The sequence below is a fragment of the Oncorhynchus masou genome, chromosome 33, assembly GCF_036934945.1.
Source record: "Oncorhynchus masou masou isolate Uvic2021 chromosome 33, UVic_Omas_1.1, whole genome shotgun sequence".
Lineage (NCBI taxonomy): Eukaryota > Metazoa > Chordata > Actinopteri > Salmoniformes > Salmonidae > Oncorhynchus > Oncorhynchus masou.
In genome coordinates this window covers 38,862,462-38,875,960 of record NC_088244.1, presented here as the reverse complement: position 1 = coordinate 38,875,960, position 13,499 = coordinate 38,862,462, and the positions used below count along the sequence as shown (strand labels likewise).

The 13,499-nt window shown below is 41.7% G+C and overlaps 1 protein-coding gene across 1 annotated transcript in view; it reads left to right on the top strand.

The window, feature by feature from the left end:
• The window catches only part of LOC135527480 (serine/threonine-protein kinase WNK2-like), a 75,010-nt gene extending 62,259 nt beyond the window's left edge, over window positions 1–12,751 (top strand). Inside the window, exons 22-27 of the mRNA XM_064955993.1 lie at window positions 7,075–7,163; window positions 7,425–7,777; window positions 8,088–8,314; window positions 8,503–8,598; window positions 8,678–8,853; window positions 9,046–12,751. Coding sequence (XP_064812065.1) covers window positions 7,075–7,163; window positions 7,425–7,777; window positions 8,088–8,314; window positions 8,503–8,598; window positions 8,678–8,853; window positions 9,046–9,657 — 1,553 coding nt within the window. The 3' untranslated portion in view covers window positions 9,658–12,751. The remainder of the gene's footprint in view (window positions 1–7,074; window positions 7,164–7,424; window positions 7,778–8,087; window positions 8,315–8,502; window positions 8,599–8,677; window positions 8,854–9,045) is intronic.
• The last annotated feature ends 748 nt before the right edge of the window (window positions 12,752–13,499 follow it).

Below are 13,499 nucleotides of genomic sequence, written 5' to 3'. Positions count from 1 at the left end.
TCTGCTATGTAGGCCACTGCCCAGTCAGTGCCAACACACCAAACACTGCCCTCACCACACCAACCACCCCACCTGCTGGCACAGAGTAGCTAAGAGCACCCCACACACACTCGCACATACACAACGGTTCAAGGACACACACATAATGTACACACACATAATGTACACACAAACACTCCCCTCCGTATTTATTTGGACAGTGAAGCTCAAACTTTTAATTTGGCTCTATACTCCAGCATTTGAGATCAAATGTTTTATATGAGGCGACTGTACAGAATGTCACCTTTTTATTTGTATGAAAATACCCTCACACGGTGACGTATTGTCACCTCATAAAACATTTGATCTCAAATCCAAAATTCTGGACTACAGAGGCAAATTAAAAGTTTTAGGTTTGCTCTCCAAATAAATATGTAGGGGCGTGTACATACCATGCTTTCAGGGCTCACAATCACACGTGGCACATGTCACGGCAATCACCCCATATGTATGCAGTACATTTAGATGCAATACATTCCTTAAAATACTTTCTACATGAGCCATTTGCTTTGTCAGTATGTTATGTATTGTATGTGATATCCTAGATTATGATGACAGTCATAATTTACTATACATTGTGCAAATTGTACAGTACAGGGTTTAGAATTAACTACAGTACCAGTCAAAAGTTTGGACACACCTACTCATTCCAGGGTTTTTCTTTATTTTTACTATTTTCTACATTGTAGAATAATACTTACCACATCAAAACTATGAAATAACACATATGGAATAATGTAGTAACCAAAAAAGTGTTAAACAAATCATAATATATTGTACATTTTAGATTCTTCAAAGTCGCCACCCTTTGCCTTGATGACAGTTTTGCACACTTTTGACTGGTACTGTGTGTGTGTATATATATATACACAGTGCCTTGCGAAAGTATTCGGCCCCCTTGAACTTTGCGACCTTTTGCCACATTTCAGGCTTCAAATATAAAGATATAAAACTGTATTTTTTTGTAAAGAATCAACATTTATTGGATATTTCAAACTTTTTTAACAAATCAAAAACTGAAAAATTGGGCGTGCAAAATTATTCAGCCCCCTTAAGTTAATACTTTGTAGCGCCACCTTTTGCTGCGATTACAGCTGTAAGTCGCTTGGGGTATGTCTCTATCAGTTTTGCACATCGAGAGACTGAAATGTTTTCCCATTCCTCCTTGCAAAACAGCTCGAGCTCAGTGAGGTTGGATGGAGAGCATTTGTGAACAGCAGTTTTCAGTTCTTTCCACAGATTCTCGATTGGATTCAGGTCTGGACTTTGACTTGGCCATTCTAACACCTGGATATGTTTATTTTTGAACCATTCCATTGTAGATTTTGCTTTATGTTTTGGATCATTGTCTTGTTGGAAGACAAATCTCCGTCCCAGTCTCAGGTCTTTTGCAGACTCCATCAGGTTTTCTTCCGGAATGGTCCTGTATTTGGATCCATCCATCTTCCCATCAATTTTAACCATCTTCCCTGTCCCTGCTGAAGAAAAGCAGGCCCAAACCATGATGCTGCCACCACCATGTTTGACAGTGGAGATGGTGTGTTCATTGTGATGAGCTGTGTTGCTTTTACGCCAAACATAACGTTTTGCATTGTTGCCAAAAAGTTCAATTTTGGTTTCATCTGACCAGAGCACCTTCTTCCACGTTTGGCGTGTCTCCCAGGTGGCTTGTGGCAAACTTTAAACAACACTTTTATGGATATCTTTAAGAAATGGCTTTCTTCTTGCCACTTCCATAAAGGCCAGATTTGTGCAATATACGACTGATTGTTGTCCTATGGACAGAGTCTCCCACCTCAGCTGTAGATCTTTGCAGTTCATCCAGAGTGATCATGGGCCTCTTGGCTGCATCTCTGATCAGTCTTCTCCTTGTATGAGCTGAAAGTTTAGAGGGATAGCCAGGTCTTGGTAGATTTGCAGTGGTCTGATACTCCTTCCATTTCAATATTATAGCTTGCACAGTGCTCCTTGGGATGTTTAAAGCTTGGGAAATCTTTTTGTATCCAAATCCGGCTTTAAACTTCTTCACAACAGTATCTCGGACCTGCCTGGTGTGTTCCTTGTACTTCATGATGCTCTCTGCGCTTTTAACGGACCTCTGAGACTATCACAGTACAGGTGCATTTATACGGAGACTTGATTACACACAGGTGGATTGTATTTATCATCATTAGTCATTTAGGTCAACATTGGATCATTCAGAGATCCTCACTGTACTTCTGGAGAGAGTTTGCTGCACTGAAAGTAATGGGGCTGAATAATTTTGCATGCCCAATTTTTCAGTTTTTGATTTGTTAAAAAGGTTTGAAATATCCAATAAATGTCGTTCCACTTCATGATTGTGTCCCACTTGTTGTTGATTCTTCACAAAAAAATACAGTTTTATATCTTTATGTTTGAAGCCTGAAATGTGGCAAAAGTTCACAAAGTTCAAGGTGTCCGAATACTTTCGCAAGGCACTGTATATATATATATATATATATATACTGTCTCTTTCTTAACTGCATAGGCTTTTGTAAGGTTAAGCTTACAGTATAAGCTTATATTGTTTTAGCAGACTGCTATTCTTTTATGTATTAGTGTGTTTCACTGTAGTTCAGTTATGTGTATTTTCATTTTACACTACATGGCCAAATGAGTGGATTCGGCTCTTTCAGCCACACCCGAAGCTGACAGTTGTATAAAATTGAGCACACTGCCATGCAATCTCCATAGACAAACATTAGCAGTAGAATGGCCCGTACTTAAGAGCTCAGTGACTTTCAACGTGGCACCGTCATAGAATGCCACCTTTCAAACAAGTCAGTTTGTCAAATTTCTGCCCTGCTGGAGCTGCCCCAGTCAACTGTAAGTGCTGTTATTGTGAAGTGGAAATGTCTAGGAGCAACATTGGCTCAACTGCGAAGTGGTAAGCCACACAAGCTCACAGAATGGGACCTCGTAGTGCGTAACAGTTGTCTGTCCTCAGTTGCAGCATTCACTACCGAGTTCCAAATTTCCTCTGAAAGCAACGTCAGCACAAGAACTGTTTGTCTGGATCTTCATGAAATTAGTTTCCATGCCCCGAGTAGCCGCATACAAGCCTAAGATCACCATGCGCATGCCAAGCTTCGGCTGGAGTGGTGTAAAGCTCGCCTCCATTGGACTCTGGACCAGTGGAAATGCATTCTCTGGAGTGATGAATCACGCTTCACCATCTGGCAATCCGATGGACGAATCAATCTAGGTTTGGCGGATAACAGGAGAACTCTACCGACATGCATAGTGCCAACTGTAAAGTTCGGTGGAGGAGGAATAATGGTCTGTGGCCATTTTTCATGGTTCGGATTAAGGCCGAAAAAATTAAATTGTGTACTTTATACCCCTTTTTCTCCCCATTTTCGCGATATTCAATTGGTAGTTAGTGTTGACCCATCGCTGCTACTCCTGTACGGACTCAGGGCCATGTCGTGATTTGATTTGAGAGGCGAAGGTCGAGAGCCATGTGTTCTCCAAAACACCAGCCCGCCAAGCCGCACTGCTTCTTGACACACTGCATGCGCCCGGCTGCCACAAGGAGTCGACGCTGGGCCAATTGTGCTTCACCTAATTGGTCTCCCGGTCACGGCCGGTTGCGACACAGCCCGGGATCGAACCTGGATTTTTAGTGATGCAGTGCCTTAGACCGCTGTGCCACTCAGGAGGCCTGTAAGGAAACCTTAACGCTACAGTATATAATGACATTCTAGACAATTCTGTGCTTCCAACTTTGTGGCAACAGTTTGGGCGGAAGGCCCTTTCCTGTTTCAGAATGAAAATGTCCCTTGCACAAAGCGAGGTCCATACAGAAATGCTTTTTCAAGATCGGTGTGGAAGAACTTGCCTGGCCTGCACAGAATCCTGACCTCAACCCCATCGAACACCATTGGGATGAATTGGAACGCCGACTGCGAGCCAGGCCTAATCACCAAACATCAGTGCCCGACCTCACTGATGCTCTTGTGGCTGAATGGAAGCAAGTCCCTGCAGCAGTGCTCAAACATCTACTGGAAAGTCTTCCCAGAAGAGTGAAGGCTGTAATAGCAGCAAAGGGGGGGACCAACTCCATATGAATGCCTATGAGTTTGGAATGAGATGAGTTTGACGAGCAGGAGTCCACATACTTTTGGACATGTAGTGTATGTGCACTTGTTCTACATATGTGTGTATACAGTTGAAGTCAGAAGTTTACATACACTTAGGTTGGAGTCATTAAAACTCATTTTAAACCACTCCACAAATGTCTTGTTAACAAACTATAGTTTTGCAAGTCGGTTAGGGCATCTACTTAGTGCATGACACAAGTCATTTTTCAAACAATTGTTTACAGACAGATTATTTCACTTACAGTTGAAGTTAGAAGTTTACATACACCTTATCCAAATACATTTAAACTCAGTTTATCACAATTCCTGACATTTAATCCTAGTAAAAATTCCCTATGTAAATTAGCCTAATAAAATATTCTAAAGCCATGACATCATTTTCTGGAATTTTACAAGCCGTTTGGAGGCACAGTCAACTTGTATGTAAACTTCTGACCCACTGGAATTGTGATACAGTGAATTGTACAGTTGAAGTCGGAAGTTTACATACACTTAGGTTGGAGTCCTTCAAACTTGTTTTTCAACCACTCCACAAATTTCTTGAACCACTCCACAAATTTTTCCAACAATTGTTTACAGACAGATTATTTCACTTATAATTTACAGTATCACAATTCCAGTTGGTCAGAGGTTTACAAACACTAAGTTGACTGTACCTTTAAACAGCTTGTAAAATTCCAGAAAATGATGTCATGGCTTTAGAATATTTTATTAGGCTAATATACATAATTTGAGTCAATTGGAGGTGTACCTGTAGATGTATTTCAAGGTCTACCTTAAAACTCAGTGCCTCTTTGCTTGACATCATGGGAAAATCAAATAAATCAATTGTAGACCTCCACAAGTCTGTTTCATCCCTGGGAGCAATTTACAAATGACTGAAGGTACTACGGTCATCTGTACAAACAATACTACTCAAGTATAAACACCATGGGATCACGCAGCCGTCAAACCGCTCAGGAAGGAGACTCGTTCTGTCTCCTAGAGATGAACGTACTTTGGTGCGAAAAGTGCAAATCAATCCCAGAACAACACCAAAGGACCTTGTGAAGATGCTGGAGGAAACGGGTATCTATATCCACAGTAAAACGAGTCCTATATTGACATAACCTGAAAGGCCGCTCAGCAAGGAAGAAACCACTGCTCCAAAACTGCCATAAAATAGCCAGACTACGGTTTGCAACTGCACATGGGGACAAAGATTGTACTTTTTGGAGAAATGTCCTCTGGTCTGATGAAACATAAATATAACTGTTTGGCCATAATGACAATCATTATGTTTGGAGGAAAAAGGGGGAGGCTTGCAAGCCGAAGAACCCCATCCCAACCGTGAAGCACGGGGGTGGCAACATCATGTTGTGGGGGTGCTTTGCTGCAGGAGGGACTGGTGCACTTCACAAAATAGATGGCTCATGAGGAAGGAAAATGTTGTGTATATACTGAAGCAAAATCTCAACACATCAGTCAGGAAGTTAAAGCTTGGTCGCAAATGGGTCTTCCAAATGGAAAATCACCCCAAGCATACTTACAAAGTTGTGACAAAATGGCTTAAAGACAACAAAGTCAAATTATTGGAGAGGCAATCACAAAGCCCTGACCTCAATCTGATAGAAAATGTGTGGCCAGAACTGAAAAAGCATGTGCGAGCAAGGAGGCTTACAAACCTGACTCAGTTACACCAGCTCTGTCAGGAGGAAAGGGCCAAAATTCACTCAACTTATTGTATGATGCTTGTGCAAGGCTACCTGAAAAGTTTGAACTTAAGTTAAACAATTTAATTGCAATGCTACCAAATACTAATTGAGTGTATGTAAACTTGTGACCCACTGGGAATGTGATGAAAGAAATAAAAGCTGAAATAAATCATTCTGTAGTATTATTCTGACATTTCACATTCTTAAAATAAAGTGGTGATCCTAACTGACCTAAAACAGGAAGTGTTTACTAGGATTAAATGTCAGGAATTGTGAAAAACTGAGTTTAAATGTATTTGGCTAAGGTGTATGTAAACTTCCGACTTCAACTGTATATGGTGATGTACTATCATACATAATGTGTAAAACCATATCAGCAGCCAAGCTGTACATTTTTACATTGATATCTCAAATGATGCAACATATTCATATACACAAATTCTGTTTAGAAAACCCCCAGATATCATATACCACAAATGACATCACTTTTAATCTACATTGCGGATCAATTTATTCATCCAGATTGACATGTGATGTTTGTGTGTGGGGTCTGATATGGTACAGGTTGTGTGTGTGTGTGTGTGTGTGTGTGTGTGTGTGTGTGTGTGTGTGTGTGTGTGTGTGTGTACTGTGTACAGTATACAGTATACTGATGCATACATTCAACTAACTGACCTCTCCCTAAAATGCATTTATATCTCATGTCTTTGTGAATATTAATTACTGACTTACAGTATATACCAACCCTTCCCACACCCCATAACATGTTATGCTTATTTAAGCATGTTTTTACTGTAGATGTTATTTTTAAGTTATCTTTATCATTATGTTTTTATGCTTATTCCTGTCACTGTAAGAAAAGGACAGCAAAACATTATAAAAATGCTATAGTTTTCTAAATCAATGTAATGTCACACGCATTCCCATGAACTGTAAGCTTGTCTACAATAGAATACTTATTTGTGTAGTCACGGGGTTGCTGTCTGATAATGAGATGTCATGGGATTTAATGATCTTTAACTCTGTTTTTCTGTGTTTGTGGTGTCCGCGTCCACGTCTTATCCCTGTTCTTGTCGGTATACCTCTCTGTGTGTGCCTATGTCTGTGCGTTTGTCTATCTACCTTGTCCTCACATCTGTATCTATACCCATGTGTGTGTCTGTCTCTGTCCTCCTCTCTCTCCCCCTGTTGTTTTTCATTCCCCCTCTTTTTACCAGACGGTCACTTTAGTGGCAGTCAGGCAGTCAGAGAGGAGAGAGAGGGGGCTTCCTCCAACCCTCCCCACTCACTCAAGGGACGATTTCAGGTACGAAACAGACTCTAGACACCTGTGTAGTTCTGAAAAGATTAGATAGGTAGGTGTAAGCAATATGGTAAAATAGCCTCACAGTGTACGAGAGGACACTACCAGTACTACCAGTACAGTACTACGACCAGGCCTATTAAATTCTTTCAGATCTATTAAGTGCCGAGAACTTCCTGATAATCACTTCCTGGTTAAATATCAGAATGTGCTGGAGGAGGAACACACACAAACTTAATGACTCCCACTTTGTATTTTCCCAAGGTCACCCCAGTGCCCCAGCCCCCTGAGGCCTCTCCCCCCAAGGAGGCAGCCTGTGGTATGGGCAGCAGCCACAGGAATGTGGGGCGCTTCTCTGTGACCCAGACGGAGAACCAGAAAGAGGAGAAAGAACTGACGGACAGCTGCCCTGTGTCTCCTGACCTGGAGAGAGAGAGGAGGAGGACCCGAGGGAAGGAGGTAGAGAGGGAGGAGGGGAAGAGGACTCCAGCACTGAGCCACCCACCCCGAGGACATGGTCACGGGCATGGTCATTCTCCCCTGGGCAGTAGTGATGATGAGGAGAGTGAGATGGAGGATGAAGACCTGAGGAAGGAGCTGCACACGCTGAGAGAGAAGTGAGATGATACAATAGAATACCTTGTTTATTGGGAATTATTTTTGTGCAGTCAATGACCCATCTGGGAGACGGAGGAGAAAAAAGGGACAGGGTTTATTTTCAGTATCATTCAACATGTTGATGTTTCTTCTATTTTGACTGACCAATTTTTACTCTTTCTCCCACGCACCCACTCCCTGCCTACATTCTCAACATATGACTCTTCTCTCCTCAACTCTGTCGCTCTGCCATTAATGATCCCCCAAACCCCATTCTCTTCATGTCTCCGTCCTCCATTCCTCCCCCTGTATTTTACCTCTCTTCCCCAGGCACATCAAGGAGGTGGTGTCCCTCCACGCTCAGCAGAACAGAGAGCTCCAGGAGCTGTACAGACAGCTGCGCTCCCTCAAAGACCACCGGCAGACCCTGCCCCGCACCCCACCCTTCCCCTCAGGGTCCCCAGCCCTCTCCCCCCGCAGGCACAGGCCGGCCAAAGCCAAGCTCCGACCCAGACCCCACTCACACATGGACAACAATGGACTCGCTGGTCACCCCGGTAACCAATCTCTCTTTCTGTGTCTACTCTCTCTTTCAGACTTGATCTGTGTATTTCTCTCTCTCTCTCCCTCAGTCTTCTCTCTTTGACTTCTCGCTCTCTGTTTTATCTTTCCCTCTCTCTCTCCCGATCATCTCTCCCACTGAACGTGATATATGTGATATCTGACTCTGTTGTCTCTGCTGAAGGTATACAACAGTCCAGTAGTTTCTCAGGGGGAGAACAGAGAAAACTGCTGCCATACTGCAACCCAGAACAAATCACCCTACTGACTACCAAAAGAGGTAATGGTTTCACCGAAACCTAACTCTTCCTCTGAGCAAGTAGCGTTTGATTGATTTTCTTCCCTTTCTCTCTTCTCAGACCACAGTCCTCCCTCCCAGGGTGCCAGAAAGAGCATGTTCACAGATGACTTGCACAGACTGGTGGATGATTGGACGAAGGAGACAGTGGGTCCCGCCGCCCCCAAGCCCTCGCTCAATCAGATCAAGCAGATTCAGCAGGTGCAGGAGTTGGGAGGGTGGCCACAGGCCACAGAGGTAACGCACCAGGCCTCACGTGATCTATACGTATATAGTGCATGTGTATTTATTGCCCATGTACAGTATTCCATTGCCAATGTATTGTGTACACGCTTGTACATTTTTGTACAATTCAGTGTATGACTGCAAGCTACCAAAAACCGTTGGATGTCGTTATTGTGTGTCACATTAGTGATGTCTTCGTTCCAGGTGGCTCCTCCTGGTTGGTTCCCTGTGGCACCACTGAACCCCCAGGCCTCCCCAGCCCCCTCCAGCCTCACTGCTCCAGCCCCAGCTCAGTACACCACTGGGGGGAGCCAGTGGAGTGGGGTGGGGGGACCACCAGGACCACAACAACAACAAACACACATGCCTCCAGTCCCTCAGCTGCATCAAAGTTTACACCTCCAGCAAGCCCAGCCTACTCACCCATTACAGATACAACCCCTAATCCAGACTCTACTTTCTCAGTCCCTGTCTCCCGTAGAGCCACAGACAGGGCAACAACAGATACCCCAGCAGCCCCATTTAGGTGTAGGAACCCCACCTCCAAATCAGAATAAACCTCTGTTGCCTTCCCAGGTGTCCCCATCGTCTCAGCTGGCCCTAGCTCAGCCTGGGTGTCTGATTCCTGGGTCTAGCAACAATGCGGTAGTGGAGCCCATAGACACTGGCGCTGCTTCTGCCCCCGGTGGCTCCGGGGGGACATTGTGCTTCTGCTCCTCCTCCTGCTCCTCCTCCTGCTCTGCTGCTGCTCGACCATCCAGTGCCAAACTTCACCCCACACCCCCAACCTCCACTCTTCCTCTGGGACAGCAGTAAAAAGAAAATGAGAGGGGGGAAGAGTGAGTTAAATTAGGATGGAACAAGGGAAGTAGAAAAAAAGATGGAGATGATGGATGTGTAAAAACCATGTGGAAAGTTTGAGAGTGTGTATGTTATGAGAGGTAATGTCTGACAATGAGAAAATGGACGCCATTATATTTGTAAAGATGAGATGGGAAGTGAATGTGAGAGATGGTTGAGTCTATGTAGACAGAATATGTACAGACAGAGGGCAATATGGAACTCTTGGGGGGGGGGTCATGATATTGGTGTGTTTGATATGTACAAAATTAGGTTGTGTGTGCGTGTGTTTGTGTTGCCATTGATTTCCTCAGTACATATTCCTTGTGTGTTTTGACACCAAGTAACAGTCATGTTATTTTTAAAATCCAACTAAGTTTGACCCAGAACTCTTCCTCCCAAGCTGAAACATGAAGGAACAGAAAACATTGACATATTTTGTTTGTTTTTATTTGTCAATGCTTACTTATATCGAAAAGGACTATGAATTTTAAAAGTGCAATTAGTAACTGTCATCTAAATTGTATCATCCTGTGATGTCCTGATTTGTCTGTGGTGGCGTTTAACCAAATAATTTTGTAGAAGCACGTTGACAACAACCAACCAAACATTTACGCATTAACTGACATATTACATGAGTATAGCACAAATGTTTCAACAGGCTACCAATGAGATATAAAGCAGGTGCAACAACAGCATGTTACAGTAACACCACAGAGCATGGTAATAGTGGTGCTACCTGGCTATTATCACTACCACAATGCCACTAAGCACACTGTTGTACAGTCTAGTGCACGGGCAAGGCATGTACTTCAAAGGGATTATAATTTTTTTACATTGATAAATAAGTGTCAATCAGTAGATTATAGATTTTAAATGACATGTTGAGTAACATGATTAAATTGTGATCAATATATGAATATATTCAGTGAGCTTTCATTGAATAAACACTCATCAAAACACTAAGACTGCATGACCTTACGGCTGGCTACAATGTACCTTGACTTGCCTGCAATCTGCTTGCACTTGTGCTTATATTTCTTATGTCTGCTGTTGTGCACAACAACAAACTCTGAGGTAATTTATTGATCAGAAATAAATATGTTTTATTTGAGCTAGAATCAATTTGTTTTAGGGAAATATTGAATTTCCTCAATACCAATTGCTACACTGCATATCAAAGGTGTCATACAAGAAAAACAAACTGCCAAGTAATTTTATGGAATGGGGAAACCAACTATATGGGCTGTCCTCATATTGCCTTTTAGAATGAATACTTTACTGTGTGTGTGTGTGACAGTTTTATTTTGTGTGACAATAGCTTTGTAATATTGCTGCACTGCATCACAAATCGAATCCCCACTACTTCCATAAAAGCAGACTAACATTAGTTGTTACTGTACCAGATTGTTTACCTATAAAGCCCATGATGTATTGGTTCTGTCTCTCCTCAAGGCGTCAAAGTCAGTTAAGTGAGTAGCGCTCGGACCCATAAAGTCCATAGTTAGTGCGTCCCAAATGGCACCCTAATCTTGTAAAGTAGGGTACCATTTGGGACATGGCTATAGGGCTCCCGAGTGGCGCAGTGGTCTAAGGCACTGCATCTCTGTGCCAGAGGCAACACTACATACACCCTGGTTCGAATCCAGGCTGTATCACAACCGGCCGTGATTGGGAGTCCCAGCGTGTCATTGTAAATAATAATTTGTTCTTAACTGACTTGCCTAGTTTGATAAAGGTTTAATTCAAAAAGTGTCATTGAAAAAAAAATAGTTTGTTAGACCGCATTGTGAGAGCCTTTTTCTGGATTTAAGTATTAGTGAACATTTTTGTCCTTAACAAGTTATTTTACGTGTGAATTACTCTTGTAAATTCGACTAGAAGGATCTTTAACAGATCTGCATGCACACAGCAAAAGGTTTACTGACTTCCATTTCTCAACTTACTCCAGTGAGTGACAGGGATGCACATGGACAATGAGATCCAGTACAATCATCATTGCATTTAGCTATACATAAAATTTTGACCATTGATAAATACATTTTCTGAAAGCTTACTTGGTACTATAAGTTTTATAGTTAAATCAGTATTTCTGATTTTATTTAAATGTATAATGATAGAGTTTTTCCCACAGCAAAGAGGAGATGGTAGAGCATGTGAAAGACTGTTTCATTAGTGAGCTGAAACTCACTAAAACTAATGAAAGTGGAAGGAGGAAAAACAAAACATTCATTTTGGGGAGCTAAAACAGTTGGTGCTTATAGTTGTTCACAAACTTTAACACTTTACCAATTGCATATGAATATATAGTTTAACATAATGGTTTTCAGTATTTATGTTTTATTTTTATGAGACAACCCACATTTTCACAGTAAAATAGTTTAATATTATTAGTGGAGGGGAGGAAGTTACTGTGCTGTCAAGTCAATACTAACATGTTGACTATATGTCACAGCTTTGATGATATTCATGAAAAGGACATGTGGAACTCGCCCTGATGTGTTACCAAAATGTAATCTAAAGGAAAAAAAATATTATTTTTGTATTTTGAAATGGGGTTGTACAAAATGTAAAATCGTGTTCTTCTGATCAGTATTTTAAAATATATCTGAGGTTATCTGACACTAGAAAACATTGCTTCTCATCTCTGTTGGAGTCCCCCCAGGATATATTCTATTCCTCTCAGACTTTGTGTTGAAACAGAGTAATAGCTACATCATGTTTCAATTGTGAGAGGTTTTGTCAGTATGGTTCTAATCATAGAGATATACTGTATCAACTTGTTTTATCTCTACGGAAACTTGATTCACTGGACAAACATTGAAACACCGTCAAGAGGTAGGCCTAGACTACCTTTAGGCCATTGGGCTCATCTAACACACACTTGTCCTGATATTACACCTGACTGAGAACCAATGATTTAGAAGGACATTTAAATACAAAAACCTATAAATAAAATGTATGTTTCTGGTGATTTAACCTCTGTAATATTGTAACTAATTCAATTGTTGATTTTATTTATGTTTTTGTAACTAATCAAAATAAATGGTGTTAAACATCAAACTGTTAATGGGCATTTTATTGCTTATTCTGTTGGACCCACACATGTCTTCAATTTCACCAATCTTGTCATATGGTTGAAATAATTGATATACACTGAACAAAAATATAAATTCAACATGTAATGTGTTGGTCCCATCTTTCATGAGCTGAAATAAAAGATCCCAGAAATGTTCCATGCACAAAAATATTTCTCTCAAATGTTGTGCACAAATTTGTTTATATCCCTTTTAGTGAGCATTTATTTGCCAAGAAAATCCATCCACCTGAAAGGTGTGGCATATCAAGAAGCTGATTAAACAGCATGATCATTACACAGGTGCACCTTGTGCTGGGGACAATAAAAGGCCACTCTAAAATGTGAAGTTTTGTCACAAAACACAATGCCACAGAGGTCTCAAGTTTTGAAGTATCGTGCAATTGTCATGCTGACTGCAAGAATGGGCACCATAGCTGTTGCCAGAGAATTGAATGTTAATTTCTCTACAATAAACTGCAATAAACCAAGTTTTTGAGAATTTGGCAATACGTCCAACCGGCCTCACAACCGCAGACCACGTGTATGGTGTTGTGTGGGCGAGCGGTTTGCTGATGTCAACGTTGTGAACAGTACCCCATGGCGGTAGTGGGGTTATGGTATGGGCAGGCATAAGCTATGTATAACAAACACAATTGCATTTTATCAATGGCAATTTGAATGCACAGAGATAGCGTGACGAGATCCTGAGACCATTGTTTTGCCATAAATCTGCAGCCAT